This window comes from Betta splendens, chromosome 8 (genome assembly GCF_900634795.4).
Source record: "Betta splendens chromosome 8, fBetSpl5.4, whole genome shotgun sequence".
Lineage (NCBI taxonomy): Eukaryota > Metazoa > Chordata > Actinopteri > Anabantiformes > Osphronemidae > Betta > Betta splendens.
This window is the reverse complement of record NC_040888.2, coordinates 4674081-4699434: the sequence shown is the minus strand read 5'-3', so window position 1 is coordinate 4699434 and position 25354 is coordinate 4674081. Positions and strand designations below refer to the sequence as shown.

The window sequence follows — 25354 nt, the reverse complement described above, 5'->3', positions numbered from 1 at the left end:
TTTTTTCCATCCGTTTTAAATGTCTCGCAATTAATCCGTCAATTATCGGGAATCATGCTGTTGCCCTTGTTGTTTTATGACCACAGCGTGCATGTTAAGTAAGATTAGCAGTGTAACTTTACACTAAAGTCAAAGACCTTGAATTCCCTTTCTCCCCCATCACTATTTATCATCGCCTTTCTGTTCTGCCCCCCTTTGATCTGCGGAGAGTAGTCGGGGGTTTGTGGCTGGTTCAGATAAAGAGCAGTAAGACGATTGTTTGAACCTCAGGCCAAACCCTGCAGTCCTTGGGCCCAGTTTTTCCTGCCTCTTTAACCGCTGTGTGTTTTACCAACGGCTCCACTCGCACCAGCGCTGAATAACTAAGACGCTGGGATCCACAGAGTAGTCGCCATATCTCCAAGTCAACGGCAGTTGGAGGTTTTACAATAGTGGAAACACAAAGATGGGCTTCGCCACGAGCCCCCGTGCGCCGGGATTCTGAGTCTCTGGTAGGCGAGGAATGCACTGGCCTGAGCACAGATCACTCCAAAGGAATCCATTATTAAATTCCAAAATCAGATTTGATTTCAAAGAGGCCCCGGCGCTTATTTGCATTGGAGCTGCTTTCTTTTCTCACCCCCAGTTCGCGCACCTCCGCGCGCGACCCGTTGTGCTGTCTCCAAACGAAACACTGCACCCGGCTCCGTATTTATTTGATGTGTTGATTCTGCTGCCCGGGCAGCGGGCGCGGGGAGAGACAAAAGGAGGGAGAACTGTCAGAGCGACATGTGAGAAACAGGAATTTAGTCTTTCAACACCAAGCCTTTGTGGAGTTTGTTGTTTCTGGAAGTGCACGGAGGATTCATAACTCGAGCATGCGCCGTGTGTGTGACGAGGGCCGTGCCGCGGTGCCACTAGAACCTGTTGAAGGCGGGTAAATGGCTGCTGATTAGCCGACTGTAGCAACGTGCTGAGCTTATATCTATAAATATGCTTATATCTGTTCATTGTCAATGCTTGGCTTCAGCGTGAGCTGAGGCAACAGCAGCAGATAAAGTCTGCATTTCGCTAGAAACTGAGCTTTTCTGCAGCGGTGACGTTGATAATGAGGTTCACGTGCTGGTGTTAGCATATGTGTGGATCTTATCTCATTCAGGCTTTGGGCTGATTGCTCAGCTGGCCGTGTTTATCGGCTGACGCCTCTTCCTATCGCTGATACTGGCCGCGAAGTAAAAGGCTCGGAGCCCTTTCACTGCATTATCACTGGACCTGTGGGTTCCAGTGGAAGAACGGCCTCCATCTTCCACTGTGGCTGCCTTCAGGTGTTGCGCGTAAGGCAGCGGTTGATATCACAGTGAGATTAGCTGTTTTTGAAACTCAGACACTCCTTCACCAGTTCCATTCTCAGAAAAGGACCCGATAAGCGTTTTGTTTGAAGCCTGAGGTCCCGCTACCTCTTTGTGAGATCAGAATCAGTTAGGGCTGCGCTTTCTAAAACGGCCAATCACAACGTGCACCTGACGTAGTGATCGGCTGGAGTCCTTCCTTCATTTTGACGACGGGCCTCTTGAATCCTGTGACCCAGGCTTCCTAATCCCTCCTCGACCATCAGTACGCTTTATATCCCAGCCTTTACAGCAGTGTTGGACGCAGCTCCACGCGGCTCAGCCCTCGGGAAGGAAGTTCCAGATACCATTAGATGAGCCGACAAATACTTCCCTGAAACTCGAGACCACGTTCATGGGGAGCTGCTCCTCCTGTGGCTCTGATGCTGAATGAATGTGGGCTCACTCCCGCCCGGCGAGCCTGTGTTCTGCTCATTTACACCCAAACAGGCGGCAGCCGCGACCTCTGCTTTAATCTGTGTTATTACGCGGACATAGCTGGACTCTAATTGATTGTCTTCCACCAAAATAACCTCCTTAATTGTGCTTGTGTAAATACAAGCGGTGAATGTCATTTCCAAGCAGCCGACACGGCTCCATTAAGGATCAAAGTCCTCGCTTCCTATGGGTTATCTCCAAATCAAACAGTGGACTTTTGTCTGACAACATTAAAGAGCAGTCGGGGGATCTCCAAAGATTTTCACGTGTCCCCTGCATTTTCTCTTCATGGTTCTCATTGATTGAATCCTGAAAGGAAAGTAAATGTTTGTCTGTACTTTTTCAGGTTATTCGAGGAGACACGTTTCAGGAAGCGGCAGCGGGTTCAATCGACGGCGGAGCCGGTGGTTTGAGGTCACCCGCTGCCTGTGAGCGTGCGACGGGCCTCTGGGAACCACTGTACGTCGGCGCGTGATTGACAAACTCGCGCCGCCGCTCTTTTTATAGCGCCGCGTTGTGAGTCAGGCCGTAGGAGCCTCGCGCTTGGCTCGCATAAATAAACCTGTTTATCGCCGACACTTGTCGCACACGACGCCCCGCGCACATTTCACTTAGTCTGTTTATTCTGACTTCCATCATGTTTTCTGCCTCCTCTGTCTTTGTGCCTCTCCATGATGGTATCATCCTCTCTTTGTTCCTATGGTATTTATGGCAGTGGGTTTTTTTTCCTCTTTCCCCCAGTACCTGTCACTCAAATGCAACCAGAGCTATGCAGACGATACGTGTGATTTGAGAGGCTGCTCGGAGGGCGAGTGTGGGGCGAGTGTGGCGTGAATCTGCCGTCTGGGTCGAGTCGGGGGACGGGAGGCCGCGCGGCTAAGACAGCGTGGGAGGTGTGCCTCCGTCTCTGTCTGGGCGGTTCACGCTTCTCGCTTTCAACCTCCGCAGCATCTTTCCCTTTTTCCACGCGCCTTATTGTGTTCGAGGTGGTAAATAGGTGAGCAGACGACCGTCGCGTCTGCACCACTGTTGATAAATCTGTAATCGGTTCGCTCCTTTGGTCACTGCGCGATCAGAGAAAATTAACTGTCCCAAACATTAAAGTGCCTGATTTGAAATAGTCTGAGCCGGTTATGATGCAGTAAAATGGCTTCAAATTGAGCATGAACTCCTTGTTGAATGTTTTGCAGTCTTTAACATCTAAATGACATAAAACCTATCATTTTCATCAACCTCACATAATTAGGTTTCAGTGTATTTTTTGCTTCAGTTTGCATTTATTCTAGATGGGCCAAGAAAACATGTCTTAACAGTCTGGCCACTGTGTGATGGAGAATATTAAGAGGCGCTTGTGTAGGAGTTATGTTTCCTGGATCAAATCGAAATCTCCTATTTACCCCCAAACGTCTCAGGACGTTTTACAGCAGGCTTGAAATGTGTGCAGTGCAGAATCCCAACACCTGGAGTCCGAATAATATCTTTAGATGATCTGCATTCTTATGGATGTGAATATCTTCTTTGTTGGAAGAAGATATCTGTGTTGCCATGGCACCCCCCACCATAGATATGTCTCACCGCTCTAATGGCTGAACAGGACGCGCAGACTGAGATAAGATCTGGCATCTGTTGAATGTTGAAGTTAATCACCTCGGCCGTCCCTGTGCTCCTGAGTCAGGAGGGAGGAAGAAGGGGTTAAAGTGATGGATTAAGGATGAGTGAGGCGGCCCAGGGTTCTGAGGAGGGTCGCTGTCCTGTCAAGCGTGGCAGAGCGGTGGCGTCCGGCCTGTGAAGTGTCTGCGTGGCGCTTGGGCGCGAGCGGCGGAGGAAATGAAAGTCATTACTGTCAGCGTGGAGTGAGCTTCATGGCCCAAACGGGATTAGACAGTGCATCCGACATTGTTTCTATACATTGGTAGACTTAAAAGTCAAGCGCAAAATGGGATTAAAACGAGGGGAAAAAAACCAATAAATAACCTTCAACACCCCCCCCCCCCCCTTTTTTTTGCTCCTCTTTTATTTCCTCTGCCTCCCTTCACTACCAATTCCCCACCTATTTCATATCTCATTCTCTCTTCATAGTCTTTTCTTATTCACCTGTCTCGCTCCCTATTCCACTCTCTCTGACACGTCCCTCTATACTTCCTTCCATCTTTCACACACTCATCCCCGACATCAAACTGCGCAGGTAGGAGCTGACTCCCACTCGCACTTTACGCTCTGTTTTGCACAAAAAAAAATAATAAAAAAGCCTCTATCCTTCTGGGGCCAATCGGTGCTTCATTCCCCTCAAACTGAACCCTTTCAAAAACAAACCCCCCACCATTGGCTGCCTTTTCTTCCTCATTCAAAAACAGCCCCATAACAAACTAGAATTGTTGCCCTTCCTTAACTTTTAAGGGTATTATGCACCATGTCCAACTTCAAAGCCTGTCTTAACTCCACACTTTAATTGTATCTTCCCCAGCCTTGTGCGTGCCATTCGATTCTGCTGACAACAGCACTTATCTCTCCCCTCTTTCCCGTCCTTCTCCTCCTCCTCCCTTCTCCAACTTCGTCGCTCCTCGCTGGTGTTGTGCGTCGACCCCCTGTATCACCACCACAGGTCCTCTCGCCAGCTCCTTGCAGCATTCTGAGGCCATTGTCCTGCTGTTGTCACCTACTTTGAAGAGGTGGCCTCCATTTCCTTTCTCGGCAGCCGGTTGTTGCCCGGGGTGTGTACACCAAACAAACTTGAAACAGTAACCGGGCCCCTGTCCTACATTGGTTGTCTCCTGCTCTCTTTATCTACTCCCTCTCTCGCTGTTTGCGTGAGCTGACTTCCTCCACATGGCCCTGGTTGATAATTGCCATGAGCTTCCCTCTTGGTTTCATTTTCCATTGTCCTCCCCCCAAAATTCTTGGCTCTGGCTTGAGATAAAGGGATGAGTACTTCAAAGGGGTCTGCAAAGAGTTTAACCCCCAAGCCGAAAGGAACAGCACACAATACTGTAATTGAGAGCAGTTACTGATCACAGAGCTGCACAAAGAGGACAGCACCGGTAGACGCACACAATCGCTGTTTATGACTGCAGCTGAGGAGGCTAGTAGACGTTACAACGGGCCAAGGTTGCTCAGGAGACAGTAAACCCAAGCTGTAAAGAACTCGAGGCATCCAGAGCCACCAGCGTTGAGGATTCCATCTAGTATCACTAAATATTTCCAACTTTAAAGAGTTAACTAGGTTTGCAGGGGACTCATGCTTGCCTCCCCATTTCTATTTATAGCGCTCTTTTAAGTCAGGCTGAGTCTGACCTGTCCCTGTAATAATATCTTCCCTAGCAGAGAGACAGTTGCTCCCCATAACCTCTCACCCCTTTGGCTCCTGGCCCTATAAAAAAGGGCCTCCTGATCTCAGGCCAGTTTACAGACCTGGGGTCACCTCCTGAGGGGCAGCAGCAGGGACGACCCAACCTAGGGGGACCTCCCATGAGCGAGGGGGGGGGGGGGGTGTGTCAGGGCAGGACACCAGGGCCCAACTGGCCCCTGGCACCGGCAGGGGGTCCACACCGTCGCCACGGCGACGGTTTCCATCCTGGTGTGTTTACTGTCAGAGTTCAGCCTCAGCCCTGAGAAATGAACAAAGGCTGACATTGTCTGGATGACGCTCTGTACTCAGAATATTAGCCAGACGACCTGTCTAAACCTAAAAAAAGGCCCAGACCATTTAGCAGGGTTTTTAGGAATTAGGAAATTGTGTTTGTGGGAACTTGTATGACTTTTGAGTTGTTCAGTTCCAGATGTTTGAAATACCAGACTGAATCATTGTCTCCCATCATTTTAAAGACTTATTAGTCATATCCATGTCAACAATTCCCCCATTAATTAAAGCTTCACTACTTCTGTTTATGTTCATGTTCATGTTTAACCACCTAATCTTTTCACCATGTGAACATTAGCTTTCTCACTTGCTAAACAGTTTTTGTGCACGCTCCACTGCAGCGTTCAGGTGTGGCCATGACTCACTAGGCGCATGTTTTATTTCTCAGAACTGCTGCACACGTACCCGCGGGTACGAGTCGCCTCTGGGCTGGGAACCACCGTTGCTCATATCATGCTCATATAGTTTAATGTGTCGTGATGCGGGTGCACGGAGTTCAAAGTTGATAAGGCGGCCTTTGAATGATGACGAATCCCTTTCGTCGTCACACATCTTGAGGAGCAGTTTTGTGTTTTATTAACCTTGATGCGAAGAAAGCTATCGAGGGATAAAGTTTTACGGCGCCTTTGGCAAACAGGCTGATCAAAGCGTTCGCCGTCTACTGTACAGTTTTGAATCCGTGTCCACTGAGACAACAAGGACACACAGACACCTACTGTCCCTCTTTGTACAGGATGACTGGTTATATTCTTCAAAGGGGTCCCCTGTGGCAGCTCATCTCAAACACTAAAGACCCGTCCAAAACACTATTGACTCTTTTCCATAAACACAACAAAACTAGTGACTGTAACATTGTGCAGCAGAACTGGTGTCTGAAACCAAACCTGTCCCAGTCAAACCAGGAGATGAAGAGATCACTGCATGGACTTTTTTTACTATTATTGATATAATAACTTCTTCAGGGAGCTTGTCCTCCGTGAACAGATGTTTAATGTGGCATGTGCTCTTATAGCCACTGGTAGGAGCTGTGGGGTAATAACACAAGCGCGATTTGATTCCCAGCACACTCCAACATGTTGTATGTGAGTGAGAACTGAGGGTGAGTGTAGTGAACGTCCCATATTTCAAAATGCATATTTATTTGCATGCCTGATGTGGAAGCCTGGTCTCCTGCTGGAGTGTCTTTCAGCAAGGCTTTTAATCCTGCAGCGTGAACAATTTTTTTTTTTTTTTTTTTTGCAAAGAGCCTCATAAGGCGATTAAAATTATAGGTGCATTGCTCTGCTGGGTTAGAGTCTTATTATGTGAAGAAAAAAAAAAATCAGATGGATATAAACATGGTATTTGGTACACCCCGGTGCACGCATTGTGCATCCCCGGGACTCCTGTGGGTTAATCTGAAAAACTGGAGGAAAAAAAAGATCCCAGCGTCTTTAAAGTTTATGTAGCAACAGAGGGATTGTTGCGATAATGCCATTGGGGCGGTAGATCAGTTACTTCTGACGCTCCAAAGCCTCGGGGAGTTGGCTCAAGATTGCTTGTCTTTGATAAGGTCCTCACGCTGCAGCTGCAACTTCGTAATCTGGGAAAACACTGTCAAAAAGGTGGCAAACGGCGCTCACGTCGGAAAACCGACCCAGCCACGCTTAAAGCTTGTTCCCTGCACAGAATCTGCAGCTTATCGGAGAATCGCCGCGGCTGTTTTGTCTTTTTTTTCGCAGGCACAAAGCCGCTTTTGTTTGTTATGCAGCTGCCAGGACCCGGCAGTCGGTTCCTCACTTTGAAGTGCGCTGCTCCAGCCTCGCAGTTCAGTTGGTGCTGGAGTCGCCTACGGGAGAGACTTACAGAGCGGCATGGCAGCCTGAAACCATAGGGAGGAGAAAAGGCGAGGGAGAAAAAAAAAGACGCATTTTTTCCTCTCGGGTGCGTTTTTCCCTCCGCAAAGCGACCCGGACCCGAACGGACTGTACGCGGACGCGTCGAGGAGGCGAGGGCTGTGGAATATACGCGCTTTTGTGCGGTTGTTTTTGGTGGATAACGAACCGCAAGCGGAGTTTGGATTCGCGGGGAGAACTCGTGGATCGATGGTAAGTTCCCAGCGCGGTGCCTCCTCGCCGGCCCCCACTGGAGCCGCCTTTGATCTGCCGCGGCCTCGCCTTTGAAGTTAACGTTCTGCGGGAGAATTGGCCGCTTTCTCTGCGTTTTGAGCATTAAGAGATGCGTCCGTAGCGCGCGCGCGCGCTCCGTTCGCTTTTTGATCGTACTTAGTCTCATTTTGAAAAAGTTAAAGTTGGGGGTTTTACTGATTCCTTTGCGTGGACGTCCTCCCCCACATGATCCAGGACTTGAGATTGGAACTTAAAAGGTGCCTTTCTCCGCCTGAAATGTAACTTTAAAACAGCATCGACACCATGTGTGGCCGTAACGAGGGCAGTCTCGCCGCGTGTCAGTCTGAAGGCTTCTCACTCTCAGTTATTATTTTCGTCACGTGAAGATTTTGACAACCGCAAGTTTGACACGGGAGCGGCGCAACCGCGTGCCGGCGTTGCGCGTGAGCCGCAGCTCCGCGGCGGCGATCGTCCGCCTGGACGCTCTAAAAGCACGGCGGAAGGAGCACATCAGAAACACGCGCACACGCAGCAGCAGCGAAGTCCATCAACTAGTTTGGTCACGCATTCGATCTCTCCCAAGTCCTACAGGTCCTCGCGGGGAAGCTCGATTTGAGCAGATTTAGTGGCTCGTGATGAGCTGCACAGGCGGAGAAATGGCAAGTCTGGCATTTGGAACGTGCCGATGATGGGGACGTGCTGACGTTCTGATCAGGCTCGCGCCCTGACATCCGTAATAAGCCAGTACCTGTGCGTAATAGCCTGGTATTTGAAGCGTAAACGACTCAGACGAGTTGAGTTTGCAGTGGGTCGTCGCTTCTACTACTTGTCGCGTTGTTGCGGGAAGGAAGGATGACGTGCGCGTGGTGGAGCCGTGGTTCAGGTGGGTTTCTGCTCCCGTGCGTTAAAATGCTCATCTGTAGAAACCACATCGGAGCAGAGACGTGAAGGAGTGCTGTTTATGTAATCCTGCTGCAGCGTCTCCTCACATGTTCTCTGAACTACTCGGTAAAAGTCCGCGAGGGTCCGAAAAGACTCTCCGCCGCTTTGAAGTTGCGGCGGATCTGGTTTTGATCAGATCAATACTTTGTGTTGCAGAGAGTCGACGGGCAGCCGGAGAGACGCCCCCCCCGCTGACTTGAGAGAGTGAGGAGATTACAGCAGAAGCCGAGGAGGCGGTCGACAGACAGGCTCTCTCCCGCCGCCTCCACAGCCATGAGCCGGGCGCTCGTGGACCCCGTCGCCAGCAGTTTCCGAGAAGATGCCCCGCGACCCCCGGTGCCGGGGGAGGAGGGCGAGGCGCCCCGCTACCCCGGGAAGCTCGCGACGATGAAGCCGGCGGAACCCCCCCGCTCGGTTCTGCTCGGCGCCCCGCGGACCTCCGCGAGGAGGAATGAGGACGGTCTCGGGGAGCCGGAGGGGAGCGCGTCCCCGGATTCCCCGCTCTCCCGGTGGACAAAGTCGCTGCACTCTCTGCTCGGGGACCAGGACGGCGCGCTTCTCTTCAGGACCTTCCTGGAGCGGGAGAAATGCGTCGACACGCTGGACTTCTGGTTCGCGTGCAACGGCTTCCGGCAGATGGACCTGAAGGATACGAAAACGCAGAGAGTGGCCAAAGCCATTTACAAGCGCTACATTGAGAACAACAGCATTGTGGCCAAACAGCTGAAGCCCGCGACTAAAACCTTCATTCGGGATAACATCAAGAAGCAGCACATTGACTCGGCGATGTTCGACCAGGCGCAGACCGAGATCCAAACCAACATGGAGGAGAACTCCTACCAGATGTTTCTGACCTCGGACATTTACCTGGACTACGTCCGGACCGGGGGAGAGACCCCCACCCACGTGGCCTCCACGGGGCTGGGGGACCTGAAGGTGGTGTGTGGATACCTGCCCACGCTCAACGAGGAGGAGGAGTGGAGCTGCGACTTCAGGGCCAAGGCGCTGGTCGGGCTGCCGGCCCGGACGCAGAGGGCGGCGTCCATGAGGGCGGTGGACGTGATGGAGATGGGCTACAGGTACGGCGCGGGCAGCGATCAGTGACCTGTGTGGGTCTAATGTGTAGATGTAGGAAGCGCGTTCGCGTCCACGTCATGCCCCCCCCCCCCCCCCCCCCCCAGCAGCGGCCCACCGCCGGCCCGCTTCCAGGGCTTTGAACGGCTCCGCGGAACGACGGGTCGTCTTCCGTGGGAAAAGTTCAAAGTGCAGACGCATGGGCTTTACCGGCGTAGAACCCAAACTGGCAGAGCTGCGAGCGACCACAGACGATGCTGCATCAGGTTTTAGTAACGGGCGCGTTGTCATGACAACGTCCACGCCGAACCAGGGGCGGCTCGTCGGCCGCATTGCTCAGGATCGCCCTTCGGGGCCGCTGCCTCCCTCCGCCCCCCTCCCCATCGCCGCCCCGCAGATCCCAAACACGTGGGACCAATTCCCCCTCGTTTCCCCCCGTTCCTCCGTCTTCGCGTCTTCTCGAGTTCTTTTATTGAGAAGAAAACGCAAACAAACCCTCGAACGGCAGCAGCTACAGTACAGAATCAACACCCCAGCCCCTTCACCAGCACCACCGCCCCAGCCCTCTCACTTTCTTCTTCCATCTTTTCTTGTTTGCGTCAATCCTCCTCTGATTCCCTCCTTTTACAGCACCCCCCCACCCCCAACACCCCCCCCCCCCCCCCCCCCCCCCCCCCCCTCCCTCACTTTTATCTTTTATCCTTTTGAAAACTGTGAGGCATGCTTTTGGAGCGAAAAGTGTGTGGAAAGAGAGGGGAAAGGAAGGACGGGGAGAGGGGGGGGGGGGTTGTAGAGCGGGAGGGGAGGTGCGGCCTTATGAAAGAAAAGGAGGGAGGAGAAAGGATAAATGAGGGGGTGAGAGGGAGGCAGGGAGGGAAAAATGAAAGGCCAGCTGTGTTAAATATCTGACTGAAGGTCAGCCTGGAGTTCGGGTCCTGCAGCTCCAGCCATTCTGAGCCAGCCATCCCCCCCCCCCCCCTCTTTTTTCCTTCTGTGACACACTCTCATACTTCCGCTGTGTACTTTTTTCCTCTTGGTCCCCCCCCCCACCTCATGCACCATGGCAGGAATGCACACACATGTGCTCTGAGGAAAGAGTGAGCCTGAACGCGAGAGGTGGAAAATAGAAATTGTAGGATTCCGAAAACGGTGTTCTCCCAGTTTTCCCCTCGCGTCGCGTTCGGGGGAGGAGCTCGCCGGCGTCATTAGAACGAATGGAACGAAGCATCACCCACCTGTTGGCCGCGCGCCGCCCGTCTGACCTCTGCCCCCCCCCCTCCGCCCCCTCCACAGGTCGTACAAGCGAGGCGACGCGCTGAGCTCCTGCCGCGCGGGCTCCTTCGCCCCCGTCAGCAGCACCAACGACAGCGAGGTGTCCAGCGACGCGCTGACCGACGACGCCATGTCCCTGACTGACAGCAGCGTGTAAGTGAATGCTGACGAACACTCGGGTGCATGGAGGGGGGAGGGGGGGCTTTAAAAATGGGAAGAATCATTTGTTGTAGTGGAAATATTGATGAGTTGTAGCCTCTGAATTCTCCGCCGGAGCCAAGTTTGAGCGCGAGTCAGAGTCAAACATCATCCTTGCAGTCGACAACAAACGTAATAGGTCTTTGTGAGTCCATGCGTGAGAATAAAGGTGAAACGTGTTCACAGTGGGACAGAAACGCATGCGAATGCGCTCAGCGCCATCAGTCAGCGCGTGCGATGGACGTACGTGCGTCGGCCCGCGTCCGTTTCCCGCGTCACCTGGGTCACGTGTGCCTCGCAGCTCCGGGGTCAGCTGAGTGAGAGGCAGTAAAACGCTCATCTCACAGCGTGGATGATGTCAGTGAAAACCCCACGGTTAACTGTGACCACGCTAAAAATAATAGACTGAGACGCCGTTGAGGGCTACTCATAAATGCAGCCGCGACAACGAACCCTTTACGACAGGGAGTCCTCTGCTCCGGCATATCTCTACACGGCCCTGCTTCAAAGAGGCCGCGGTCCATATAACCATATTCTTCTGTACTTTGCCCCGTACAGTGACAAAACCCTGGCCGAAGGGACTCGCCCCCCCCTTTCTCCTCATTTCCTGCCTGATCTGCCCTTGATTGAGATCTACCCCTCTTTAGGTCAGCTAAAAAAGGCCCGTAAACATTTGACTCTTTTCAACTGGAGAAAAGAGGAGGCGTCTGGGTGGGAAGAGAAAGCGAAAGCGAGTGGTGGAGGGGGGGGATTTTTGCTTATATCTTATTTATGGATTTGCTTGGACGCTGGGGAATGCAGCTGCGCAGACTTCAAACATTACCTTATCTTACAAACCAGCCTTTTGATGTGCGGAGATCAGAGGCTGGCTGCGCTTGCCAAATGAAGATTGGGAGCGTGGTGGTGGGGGGGTGTTGCTTATGTGCACGACTGTGGCATTTCAAAGCAAATGTGGAAAAGTGCTCCTCAGTTGGGCTCAGGTCACCAGGAAACGGCTGTTTAGCATCGGAGGAGACACTGTTTCACTCTGTCAAGTGCCTCATGTTGAAGCCGGAGCTGCTCTTGTCGCCGTTTGGTTGAATTCCCTGCGTTAGCTACGCCCGCATGCTAACGGTGACCTCGCTGAACGCACAGGTCAGGAGGCGCCCACAGGGCCACTAAATGTGCAGCATCAAGCCGGGGGATTTACGGGCAAAACAGAACCTGCGTGTTTGATCCACTCCGTCGGCCGCGGAGCTCCTTCCTGATGCCTCCGATTGGAAAGTTGACCTTTTGTGATCTGCCCCCTCCCCCAGAGACGGCGTCCCTCCCTATAAACTGGGCTCCAAGAAACAGCTCCAGAGAGAGATGCAGCGCAACATGAGGATGAACAGCCAAGTGTCCCTGCCTGCTTTCCCCGTAAGTACACAAACGCACACACGCGCGCTCGCTCGCTCGCTCAGAGATCCGTTTGAACCCGGGTCCCACAGTGTAATTTCCATGCCACCCTCTGTTCCGGGTCTCTCTTGGTTCTATGAATAGTACCGTGCAAACTGTATTCGGCATTCTCAATTCAACAACACCAGCAAAGATCTGAAGGGTAACGTCAAAGACACAGCCTCCCACACACACACACACACACACACACACAGCAACACAAGCCCCCTCTACCTTTGGTGTCACCTACACCCCCATTAGGCTTCCTTGAAGTCTACAGGAGACAGGGAGGTCTCTAAGCTGTTTATCGCCGCAGCGCTCAGAACACACCAGGGTTTTCTTCCCTGCCAATGCAGTAAATATGGAGAATGGGACGAGATGAGGAAGATCTTCGTCCCGAGGGCTCTGAGTTTAGCGCCGCTCCCCGACAAAAACACAAAGATCCTCAGTCGCATTCAAACGCGCGGGCGTGCACACGCGGCACTTTGATCTGGGGATGAATGGGGCGAACACACAGGGAAGTGACAACTTCCAGCAGAGCGGGCCCCCATCTCCTGCAGCACCCCCCACCCCCCACATATACATAAACACACACCAGCAGCCCCCCCCCTCCTGAAAGTGATGCATCTAAGGAAGGAGCCTGTCACATGAGCTCCAGTGGGTCAGAGTTAGTGGCTTGAGGCTCAGGAGACACAACTCTGGTGTGAGAGGAGGACGCGAGGCTGAAGCATCATCACAAGTAGTTTGTTGGAATCAACTTGATGTAACCTCGTCAGAATACACACAAGTCCTAGTTGCAGTGGGAAAACCTTCACAAACCAGTTTTTGCCACTCTTTGCTCAATTTCCCCTTTCACTTTATTTCTGCTTTTATTCTTGTTTTTGTTTCCTGTCTGATATCTGGCAGTGGCTGCCATTCCCATGGTGCACCAGCCCCAGGCTCCATCAGACAGTTCCTCCTTTTTTCCAGTCTTTTCTCTCCTTCATCCCCACTACAAAGCGACGAGGGATACAAAAAAAGGGGAAATCAAGAAAGCCTCGGTGCACAAATGCTAATAATTTAAGATGTGTGCAAACACACCCATTCTCTTACTGTCACTACACTGCACCTCAAAGGTGCCCAGTGTGTCACAGGGGTGCGAATAAATTAGCCCCACCTTTGTGATCCCCCGTCCTCCAGACTCCTCCCTCTCCTCAATTTCAGCTTCTCTCCCCTCCTGCGAGCAAACACATCTCGCTACCTCAACTTCTCCCATTTTTCTAATCCCTCATCCTTCCCTCCCTGGAGTTCTCTTCCACCCCCTGTCACCCTTTTCTCCCCCTGCTGAGTGTTTGATATTTGACGAGGAAGCCTTTGAAGTGAACTGACTTTAAAGAGGCCTGCTGATGATGACAGGGGGAACCAGCCGAGTCCCAGCCCAGCGTGACCATACGCCGGGCCTGCCGTCCCCTCAAACAGCCCTGTAGCCATGGGTGCCTGTGCGAGAGCCGTGATCCGACCGCCACTGATGGGCTGCTGGTGGATGATGCATAAATGTAGACAGACTGCCACTATGGATGTCGTCGTAAAGAAGAATTGAAGGGAGCCGTACACGCATATAGCAGCTAACGTCCTGCTTTCTCCCCCCAGCGCACTCGCCGGCCTCCCAAAGAGATGGTCCCCATGCAACCGGCAGAGTTCGCAGCGCAACTGATCGCCCGCCTCGAGAGCCTGAAGCGGGAGCAGGACACCATGAGCTCTCTGGAGGAGAGGCTGCAGCAGATCCAGGAGGTTGGTGTCACACTGGGGGGGTTCTTAGAGATATGTGACTCCCGAGTGGTTGTTTTTTGAGTTAATGACTTCATTTTCCATGATGTTTTTCCCAGGAAGAGGAAAGAGAAGATCTAGAGATCACAGGAAGTGGTCCCCAGCTCTCCCCCCACCCCCTCACCCTCCTCTCCGGCTCCTCCGACGAGGACCCCCAGGCCATCCTGGACGAACACCTCTCTCGCGTCCTGAAGACGCCCGGCTGCCAGTCCCCGGCCGTCGCCCGACACTCCCCTCGCTCCAGCTCCCCGGAGAACCGCCTCTTCCCTCGGCCGGCGGCCGGGGTCACGGCGCCGGCGAGGGCCGGGCCCTTCGGCCCCGACTCGGGCCCGTTCGCCCTCGCCGTCGTGAGCAGGCAGAGCACGAAGCACATCCACCACCACTACATCCACCACCACGCCGGTCCCAAGACCAAGGAGCAGATCGAACGGGAGGCGGCGCTCAGGGTCCACGGCCTGTGCTCCGGCGGCGGCGACTGCCAGCCCACCTACCAGCGCAGCCGCAGCCTGGGCCGGGAGACGTGTGGGGCCGTGTCCACAGACAGCATGGGGTCCGTTCTGGACACGTCTTCACTTCTTCTTTGCGTTGTGTCTGCGCTGATACTGACAGGATTGTCTCTGTCGTTCCTACCAGACGCTCCAGCTCTCTGTCCAGACACGTGTGCCGCTCGGGGGCCGAGGACGGCGTCGCCGAGAGGTGCGCGGAGGACTGCGGGGCCCTTCAGCTGCCGAGCGACACCACGGACCCCACCGAGAACGTGTTGCAGTGGATCCTGGGAAGCAAACGGCAGAGCAGGCACAAGTCTCACAGGTGAGCAGCCTTTTACCTCATTCCTTTAGTTCCTTCAGCCTTTTTTACACGTGGCTGATGTTTTTTTTTTTTACCTTTCAGCACCCAGAGCACCAAAAAGCCCTTTGGCGCCTCCTCCACGCAGACACACACGTGGGGTGGAGGAGGAAGCTGCGGCCACCTCCGCAGCCACCAGCCGGCCCAGCCATTCATCCAAGACCCCGCCATGCCCCCCCTGCCCCCTCCCAACACTTTGGCCCAGCTGGAGGAGGCCTGTCGCCGACTGGAAGAGGTCTCCACCAAGCCGGCCAAGCAAAGGTGCACAGAGAGTGTAGACGCCCCGCCGAATTCTTTCTACCGAATCCAGATTTGCCCCTTGAGGAAATCTGCGCGTCTTGAACAGTAGTAATGACTTTCCCGACGTGTGTTCACAGGCATTCGATGTCCAGTCTTCAGAGAGATAAGAGCCAACCAGTGCCTATCCAGGGTGGGGGGTCCATTCCTCTGTCTCTGGTCAATCCCAGCCCCCCCTGCCTCCTCACAAGCAGCCCCGGGCTCCAATCAGAAGAGTACGATGCCTCTAGCGTCCTGCCCTCCCTGTCTTCTTCTCCTCTCTGCTCCTCTTCCTCCTCCTCTCAGCCATAGCCTCCACCTTGCAGTGTACATCAACCCTTTTACCTATTCCTACTTGTCATCCGCACCGCTCGCTGCACATTTAGGGAGACCGGCGATTAGTCATGTGCCAGCCCACATATAGCACATGTGCGCACGCCCACACGCAGCCACTCAAAAGCGAGAAGTGACCTCCTTTGCGAAGCTTATTTTGGGCTTTGTACACGGAGGCCTGGCTCTCCCCCTGCGTTTGCATGAATCGTGAGTGTTTGTGCCGTGTGTGGGGAGTGTGTAGTCACTGCACCACCTGACTGAGACATCCCTTTCATATATATGTATCATTTTTATTGGCTGTCCTTCAGTGAGCTGGCAGTCAGCTGGGGCGAGCAGAGCTCAGCTAAGAGAGATCTCCTCAGAAGTGGGCCTACAAAGCCTTGGACATAGCTGAAGGGGAACTGATAATACTGTGGCCCTTGTCCATGCACACACACAGTAACACACAAGTACACACTTACTTATGGCACTGGGTCACTCACTCACTCACTAGTGTTTTCTAGGGTGCTGTATTTCCAGTCTTTTGTACTTTGTAGCTGCTGTTGGTCAGAGTCCCTGTGAAGCTTTGCTGTGCTTCTTGTTTCCCTTTTGGTCATAATCTAGTATCACGGGGATGTCTTCTCCTCCTGATTCACCCCGTCGCTCTCTCTTTCCAGGATGAAGGAGTGCAAGAAGGGTTCAGGGGCGAGCGGTGGCGAGACGGTGGTGACATATTTCTTTTGCGGCGAGGAGATTCCCTACCGGAGGACCATGAAGAGCCACAGTCTCACCCTGGGCCACTTCAAGGAGCAGCTCCGTAAAAAGGGGAACTACAGGTGTGTGGAGTTCGATCTGCTTCTGCCAATAAAAAGTGATAAGAGGTCATAAAAGAATGATTCGGTGCATAAAAGTCTTTACTGACGCTTTATAATGCGGATGAGGAATCATTTCTAGTAATCTGTGACCGCGTTAACCTGGGGAGACTAAAGAAAAACATGCACCCGAGCAGGAATGTCCAATGTTAACTGGCTGAATTGCTAAAGGCTGAACTCCATAGGGCTCTTCATTTGTATATTCAAATCGTGGTCAGAAGCCGTGACCTGAAAGACCTTTGATTTTATATTGTGCGTGTGTGTGTGTGTGTGTGTTGGTTGGAGGGGGGCGATGAAAAGAAAAGACGTGAGTGGGTGGTGGAGGGGTTAGTGGGAGAGTTTAAACTGTGGAGATTTGGGTCCCATCTGGTATTGATTTCCATGCTAAGGCACACCTAATACACACAGCTTTGAAGCCCTGGCCCCTTTCATTTCAACCAACAAAGGCTCACACAAATGGCCAGCGTGCAAATTCTTCACTGATGCTATCAGGCCCTTGCTTTTTTCCTGCTCTGGTGTGAGTGCGTGTGTGTGTGTGTGGTCACGCACAATGTTTACACATGTTGTAATCATTTTATGGATATTTTTGAAAGGCAGATTGTTAAATGCCAGATCCGCTTGTTTGCCGCGCTACGGGGCCTCGACCGAGGCCGCGCCGCCTCACAGCGTGTTTGCAGAGGGAGATTTTACTTTGATTGCTTACTTTTCAGTGGACCGTAAGCGGGATAGATCAAACATTTATTGTTTAGACTGCCACAGGCTCTAGGATCAGCCTGGGTTGAGCTCCGTGTTAATAATTGCAGGTATCAAGCAGACTTTAGAACGGCTTCCTGTCCAGATGTGGGCCGAGTTTCTGTATCGACAAATGCGACATCTTGACATCTTTGTCTTTGCACACACACACACACACACACACACACACACACACACACACCCCTGCTTTCATTTTCTCTCAGGCCCGTTGTCTCAGCTCGTGTCATACCGTCCCTTTTTTTTTTTTTTTTTTGGAGGAGAGCTGTGTGGCGCTTTAATAGCAGCCAGAGAATGTGTGGAGTTGGGTCATTTCAACATGGCAGCGGTTCAACAAAGAACAGTACTGCCGGGCCCTGCCAGACGATATTGGTGCCAGATGTCAGTGCGAACGGAGAGAGAGAGAGAAGGGGGGGAAACAGATCTAGCCACATAAAACATGTTCCAGTGGAAATTCAGACTCTTGCTGTCTCAGTCTCTCTCAGCAAAAAGAAAAAAAATCAAGAGTCTTTGAAGATTTTTTTTTTATGGGAAGGATGGCTTGACTTTTTCTGGGTTTTCTTTCTTCTGCCTCCTCCAGATACGAAACGAGGATACAATTATCAGCCGTGTCTTTTGTGTCTTCTCATTTGTCCTCCACGTCGTCGCTTTATTTCCCTCAGACAGTCTTCTTGTACTTCATTTAGTTGAAGCCTTCCTGTAATCCACGTGTAGCTGCTTTTTATTAGCGACCACCCTCGTGCTGATTGGAGCATGTGCAGCAGGACGGGTTCTTTTTTTTTCTGTTTACAGGCTATAGCTCGGGGGTTTATTGCATTAGGTATTGCATGTCTGACTTCGTCAGCCTCGCGTCTTGTTAAAAACAAATGCTCACAAACACACGTAAACATTCCAGTTACCCCACACATAGGCCTAATTGAGGATTTTTTTCCATTACATGTACATAGCTAATGAGTCAATTCTGAAAATGCCCCCCCACCCCTCCCTTCTCCAACCAACCAACCAGCTCTCCCCTGCTGCTTGCTCTTCCTCTAAAATGAGGATCGGATGGGGGGCATCATTAGTGGACCAGTGAAGTCATGGCTGACAAAAAAAAACCTGGATTTTTTTTTGTCCTATTCCTTCACACACAAACACACAGAAAGTTGTCCGCCCTTCCTATTGCGCTCAGCAAGAGCCGTACTGTCAACAGGCGTAAGGACACGGTGTACGGCTCCGTTGTCTCCGTTCTTTTCTGTCCCTGTAATAAGGAAACAGGGCTGAGACGCTAGTAAAAAGCTGTGCACATGTGCAGGAGTGGCTGCGTGGGAGTCAGGGGGTAATGACAGGCAGACTCTCAGGCACCCGAAATTTCAGCCTTTGTCAAAGGACCCCTTATTTTGCACACGGGCCTAATTGGCCCCTGTTAGCTGGGGCTAACAAACTGACAACAGCATGATGGAGGGAAAGGAAAGCGAGGCTCAGCAGGCTCCACCAACTCTACGTCGAGTTGTGAAACAAAAGCGAAGCGCGGCAAATGTGGGACTTGGCTTTAAACGCTGGTGTCTTTGCGTTGCAGGTACTACTTCAAGAAGGCCAGCGACGAGTTCGAGTGCGGCGCCGTGTTCGAGGAGGTGGCTGACGACAGCTCGTTGCTGCCCACGTACAAGGGCAAGATCCTGGGCAAAGTGGAGCGGATGGAGTGAGAGCCGCCGCCGCCGAGGAATAAACTCCTATGAACAAAAACACTTCACGCCTCTATGGATGTATTCACGCAGAGAGTCTGTAGAACTGGAGACGCTGAAGCTGAGTCATCGGCAGCCGGACTGGGTGAACTATGGGGAAGGTGAAGGAAGGAGAACTGATTGCTATTACAGGACTAAAAATCCACCATGAAGTGAAGAAATAATAGACTGAAACATCTCCATGTTTCCGGAGGAGAGAACTCTAGAGACTCTAGGACGACCACTCGTCAAGGAAGTGGGGCAGTGGCTTTAAACCTGACCCTCTGTGGCCGCGGGCACTTGCTAGCACATCACTAATATGTATATGCAGATATACATGTGTGTTGCATTGTATTGTGATGCTCATATTGCTGTGTGAAGATTTTTTATTGCTATTTATTGAATATATATCCCTGCCCCAACCACTTTATTCTTCCATGGACAAGCTGCTTGGAGAACGTCTCCAATTTTCCACATTCGTCACTTCTCCCCTCGCGCACCCCCCCCCCCCCCCCCCCCCCCCCCAGCGCCTCCGAGCTTCGGCTCTCCAGCGACGCAAATGGTTTTATTCACTTTTTTTATTTTTTATTTTTTTGGGCCCCTCGCGTTGAACCGCGAACGTCAGAAATACCTCTCGGAAAGCGCCGCTCCTGTTGCCGGAGATTTAGCGGGACGTCTCCTATCTCTTTGGCCGGAGCGCTTACTGCTGAAACTTCAACAACGGCTCTCTGTAGCTTGATGGCATATTTACTACTGCAGTGCTATTTGTGGCCGCGTGTCCCCGTGTCCCCCGCCTGCTCCGAAGGGCCCTCGAGTGTACCATGAAATAGGAATGAAAATGCTATTAATGTTTAATTCCCAGCTAGCCTTGATCTGTTGCGCCTTAGTGCCTTTGTTTCCGTGGCGCAGGCATCGCACAAATAGCCTACGTATTTACGAAGAGGAGTCTGTCGCAAGCAGGTCCCTCGAGTTCCCAAAATGTGTTTACACCAAGAATATTATCAAAAATCTCTATAATGTGCTCCCCGACATGCTTACCCGAGTGTGTGACTGAGTTCCTTTTTAGTTGTTGTGTGTGTGTATTTGAAGCGATGATGATGATGATGGTCATCATCATGATCATGATCTACACTATGTCCACAGTGTTTTAATTAAGTACAGTAGCTGTGCCTACATGGATTCTTGCCGTGTTTTACCCAGTTTTCAGGGTCCTGTTACTCCCTTGGTTTTTCAAGGGGCCTTTATGTTAAAAAGATATTTTTATGCCTTTTAGTATCCGTTTCATCATGTTTATGTTTTATAATATTTTTCATGGCTTCCTCGACTCCACTTGTAAACTGTAAATTATGCATTCTATAGAGATCGGATGAAAAGATGCCTCGGTACTTTAATTATTGTAATTATGAAGAGATGTAGCCTTTATTAAAATGTTCTATTTTTCAAATTAGCAAACGGCTTCCTATGGTTTTGTGATTGGGCGCTGGGTCCTCCTCGCTGTAATTGGGACGGGTGTGCAGCAGACTTCACTGCACACGCCCCGCTGTGGCGAGTGCTACTCATTCAGCGAGAAGTCTCTGCCAGATTTGCATCCATTATCAGCTCTTAATTTACTCCCTGTTGGAAATTAAAACATGCAGCATTAATTTGGCCACCGGAGCCCCGGTGTTTCAGCGTGAGAAGGGGAGAGGGAGAGCATCTAAGTGAGTGTTAATGAGACATTTGGCGAAGACGCGTTACGCTGTATGTGCACGGAGCCCGGCTATTTACATGGTAAACTGTTTGGCCTCCTGTGGTACTTTATGGACTGTGTTTTCAAGTGAGGTCTTTTGCTCAGACCCAATTAGGATCCCAGTTATTAGCTGAGAGCAGGCTGCGGCATGAATGAACACTACAGGTATAAACGTGGGGCCAGACTTTTAAAAACTGTCTTTAAATGAAAGATGCTGTTTTTCCAAGTCAAGTGTGATGAGATTTTAAAGGTGAAAATGTTATGTAAAACTGACAAGTTTCTTTTTTACTTTCTGGTCTGTGGAAAAGTCAAATATCACCAGGATGTTTTGATAGCGGCTATCGACAGGTCGGCCTTACAGTACATCGTTTAATGTAAATATGTGAAAGCTCACGGCTTCACACATGCACAGCGATGTCTTCACCTCCCTCCTTCCCTTTAAACTTCGCCGAGTGTTTCTTAGGCTGCCTTTCATATTGAAAGGGCATCGTGATATTGTTAAAATACCATTTTCAGGCCTTTCATCAGCAAAGGTCAGTGCATACACTTGAAGGCCATCCTTTGGACTCTTCAGAACTAAGAGGATCTCACTCAGTGGCGCTTCACTGTCAGAGAACCTTGTGAACCCATCTTTGTATGGCGGGCTATTTTAGGCGAGGTCATCCTTTTGAACGGTGCTCTGGGTTGGACAGACTGAAGGCTGCCATTCAAACAGGTGGGGGCTTTTTAAAAGATGCTTTAGGAGGAGTTTTCTTATTTAGAACGGAATCGTTTCTATCTTAGTATTCTGAATCATCAACTGGCACATGTTCCACATCTATCTAACGTCTGCTGCCTGTCGCGTCCGTACGAAGCGGGATCAAAGGCTTCGAGTGCAAGCAGTGGCAAACAGGAACCTGAACAGGAAGTGGAACCAGGATCACACAGATGCACGCTGACGTTTTTGAGTGCAGTGATTATTGTGCTAGTCACTTTCCAAAATAGACTTTCCACGGACAAAAGAGTGACCCTGACCCTGCTGAAAGAAAATCCTTTACAAAGCAAAGTACAAACGCTCACGAAACAGCGCACGCAACACAGTGGGTAACGCTGGGCCTGAAGCGCCGGTCGGAGCAGAGCCGAGCGGCGAGACTCCGTCACCGCCAACCTCAGCCTCATTTAAATCCACGCCATTCATTCCACCATAGACGGATGCGAGGGAGAGAGACCCCCAATTTTGGGTCCTGAACCCCTTCATTTGGAACCCGGATCAGCCATGCGAGCTGTTCCGCGCAGGCAGGGGCCCAGACAGCCGTGGGACTGTGGTCAACCAGGGGGCCCGCTTGGATCCCGGCCAGGCGCCACTGCGGTAGCTGATCCCCAAACCATGTGACCAATCACATGATTTCACACGGCCTGATACTCCACGCTCCAATCCAACCGGCGCGCTCGACCTCTAGCGAGGTCCAAACGATGGCGGCGTGGCCAAGAAGAACCACAATCTATTCTTCAAAAGGGAATAAACCGGGTTATTATTGCAGGAAATTTTCAGAGGCCGCAGAGAATGAGTGTTTTAGAAATAACAGCAGAAACAGAAAATATCAGCGGCGATGCCCTTTGGAACGCTACGTTGGATCCCGGCTGTTTTCAGGATACGATCACCTGGAAGCCTAACGACCAACGTACAAAACAATTGAAGTCCGAAACGCATCTCAACGCAGGCCTGTTTCCAGGCATTAGATTTCCTTCCCTAAACACATGGCGAGAATCCAGAGAGATTATGTATCTCACAAATGCTTTGGGAAGTGAAGAAGATACGGGCTTGAATTCGAAGGCCGGGAACCCGATCGGCCAGCGGCGCCGTGCAGCGGTGTTGGATGTTGGGCCGCTAAAAGGTCGGCGGGAACGCGAGGCAGGGTGGCCGGCCGGGCGCCGCTGGGGGAATCTGTGCACGTCCTCCCTGCAGCTGAAGGAAAAGCGTCTTTTGTAAGAGGAGCGAGCGCCATTGTCCTCGCCTGGTGTTTACGCTTGTCTTAAATTTCACCTAGCGCACAGCGCTACCCCGCCGAGCCACATCACAGGCATTGTTCTGGGCCCGTGCAGGAATGGTAGCCTGCAGTCACCTTCTTTATGACTGTCACCATTGTCCCCCCCACCCCCCTCCTCCTAACCGTCTTTGTTTTTCGCTCCTCACCACAGACAGCTCAGATTGTTGCCTGATGTTGCTTCCTCTGGTGCCATTGTTTCCATGTCTCCTCTCGCGTACGACTTTTCTCCTCGTAGGTCGATGTGTGCGTTGGAGGAGGAGGGGGGGTTGTTAGGGTACACAGAGTGCATGTGAATTTTTATGGCTTACCACATGTGTTTCTGAACTGAATCTCAGAGCTTCCACATTTTTCCCAGGGTGAAGGGTTGGGGAGGGTGTGTAACATAAAGATGGGGCAGGGAGAGGCAAGCAGGAGCGAGCGGGGGGATTATTAAAGAACAGGACGGGGACATGTGGTTCTTGTTTCGGGTTCTACACGCAGAGATAGTTGCTTTGACTTTGCTTTGTTCCGGAGTCTAAACAAGTTTTAAGAGCTTTTCTGCGCTTGTAATGTTACTTCTCAGATATCCTGAACCAGGTACCCGGTACGTCATAAAGGTCTTCTCTGCAGTTTTATGTGAAACATGCCAAGAGATTCTACGACGAAGTTTTCTCAGCTAATTAAAAATCACCAGCTGCAAAAGCCACAAAGAGAGTTTCTACTATTGATGCAGTGATCAGACGGCTGAATAAAGGATCCCTGCTGATGGAGCAGTGCAGGCCGTGGTCGAACACATTACTTGATAGCCACAGTCATCACTGCTGCTTGCTTGGCTTTCATCTAGCTACTGGCCTCCATCCTCCGCCTTCACCTCGCTGGAAAGGAACAGAGCGAGGTGAGCGAGAGGCAACGGGCTGAACTCGGGCCCTGGCGCCTGGGAAACCGACGGGCCCGGCTTCACATCACACGCAGCCGGCGCCGGCGTACGTGGGGAGCTCGCACGCAGAGCGCATCGGCTTGCAGAGGAGCGCACGTAGCCGAGCGTGACTGGGAGTGGTGGATTGTTTCAAAGCAGAGAATTAGAGAGGATAACGAGGAACGTGTGAGAAGTCGGAGGGAAATCAAGGAGAGGGCGCGCGTCAAATAAAAAACAAGCTGTGTTCGAGATGAAAGAAGTCGGGGGAGTGCGTCTGCGGATGAGGGCTTGGTTGGTGCGGAGGGGAAGCGAAGGCGTGTGATCGATTAAATTTAGATGTGTACACAAAACGGAGACGTACAAAAACCTTGGGTGTCTGCAGACAAACCTTTTCATAGGCAAAAAGGGGGCGAAGCAGGAATGAGGGAGGGGAGGACGAGGAGGCTGTGATCCAGATGAAAAGCAGAAAAGTTTAAAAAAGAGAAACGTGGGGGGGGGGGTCTGCAGCGCTTGTATGTCCCTGACTGGGGCGTGGGTCAGAGCCGGAGTAAACAAACTCACAGCTTAGCAGCACGTTTGATCTGTGAAACACTGAGTGGAATAAACAGAAAATGAGCCTGGGTCAGCTACAGAGTGTGTGTCAGCCAAACTCAGGCTGTCATCACTTAATGGGACTGAATCTAATAATTGTTGGGAAAGGACTCAGACTAATTCCCGTAAACATATGTATGTTACTCCTCTTTTCCCAAATAATCGCTCTGCTTCAAAAGAAAGTAGCAAAAACCCACTTGCTGCTGCAGCCGGTGAAGTGGGAGGAGTTAAGAAAGAAGGCGGAGTTTCACAGACCCCGAAAGGTTTGTATCTCAAAAGGGGTTTCTAATTGTAACCTCATATTAGGATGATGAAGAGCAAAGCTGCAGAAGGGCGGGGCCCCGCTAATAAAATAACATGCATCAATTTCACAACAATTTCAACGCGCGATGCCCTCGAGATAAAAGCGGAAGCGCGAAACCTGTCAAAGGCACAAAGCTGCGTTTATCAGGCCGCTGACACGCACATCAGAGGCGCGCCGTGGCTTTGGTGCCGCCCGGCCACCTTTGAACGCTCATTACTTGGCTGAGAAAGAAGCACGTCAGGCGGAAGATTCTTCACGACACGCCTTTGCCTGTGTTTTTTTTTCTTCCCGGCCTTGAAGAAGTTAAAATTAGTCTTTTAAAAGAGAGAATTCAAAGCTGGGAGCATGAAAAGGGGGGCAGAATGAAATGTCGGCACTGCAGTGTTAAAAGGGAGATAGGAGATGAGAGATCCTAGTGTCTGACTTTGGTGTGACTTCAAACGGCCGTGTTTAAAGCGGCAGGCCTTAATGCTGGCCTGATAGCACGACTGTCATGTGTGTGTGACCTCCCACAGCTGGCCAGCCAGAGACACAGGGCTCACGCCGAGTGTGTGTGTGTGTGTGTGTGTGTGTGTGTGTGTGTGTTTGTGTGTGTGTGTGTGTGTGTGTGTGATTGTCTATGTGCCCTTTAATGTTTGTGTTTTGATGTTGGTGTGTGTGTGTTGATTTGCATGTGTGCGCAGAGGTTGGAGATCTGAGCCGGGCCCTGGCCTCGCGCTCCCTTTCTCGCCCCTCTCTCTCTCTCTCTCTCTCTGTCTCTCTCTCTCTCTCTCTCTTTTTCTTTTTTCATT

The 25354-nt window shown here is 51.6% G+C and overlaps 1 protein-coding gene across 4 annotated transcripts; it reads left to right on the top strand.

Annotated features, from left to right (window-relative positions):
- The first annotated feature begins 110 nt into the window (after positions 1–110).
- axin2 (axin 2 (conductin, axil)) lies at positions 111–20469 on the top strand. 4 transcript variants are annotated; one of them, XM_055511020.1, is made up of 11 exons: positions 111–2264; positions 8649–9571; positions 10860–10991; positions 12332–12434; positions 14082–14222; positions 14318–14808; positions 14892–15068; positions 15150–15365; positions 15482–15616; positions 16370–16528; positions 18873–20469. In XM_055511020.1, the coding sequence occupies exons 2-11, from the start codon at positions 8766–8768 to the stop codon at positions 18997–18999; spliced, it is 2487 nt and encodes an 828-aa protein (XP_055366995.1). In that variant the 5' UTR covers positions 111–2264; positions 8649–8765; the 3' UTR covers positions 19000–20469. The 4 variants fall into 4 exon arrangements, with proteins under 4 accessions (XP_055366995.1, XP_029014923.1, XP_029014920.1 ...); XM_029159087.3 differs by lacking the exon at positions 111–2264 and adding an exon at positions 5349–7529; XM_029159089.3 differs by lacking the exon at positions 111–2264 and adding an exon at positions 7561–8433.
- Positions 20470–25354: the final 4885 nt, after the last annotated feature.

Excerpts from the sequence above, each read along its gene's own strand:
- axin2 (XM_055511020.1), top strand. The coding sequence starts at position 8,766 with ATGAGCCGGGCGCTCGTGGACCCCGTCGCCAGCAGTTTCCGAGAAGAT. Across the intron at positions 9,572-10,859 it reads GTGATGGAGATGGGCTACAG|GTCGTACAAGCGAGGCGACG; the intron begins GTACGGCGCGGG and ends CCCCCTCCACAG. Across the intron at positions 16,529-18,872 it reads CGTAAAAAGGGGAACTACAG|GTACTACTTCAAGAAGGCCA; the intron begins GTGTGTGGAGTT and ends TTTGCGTTGCAG.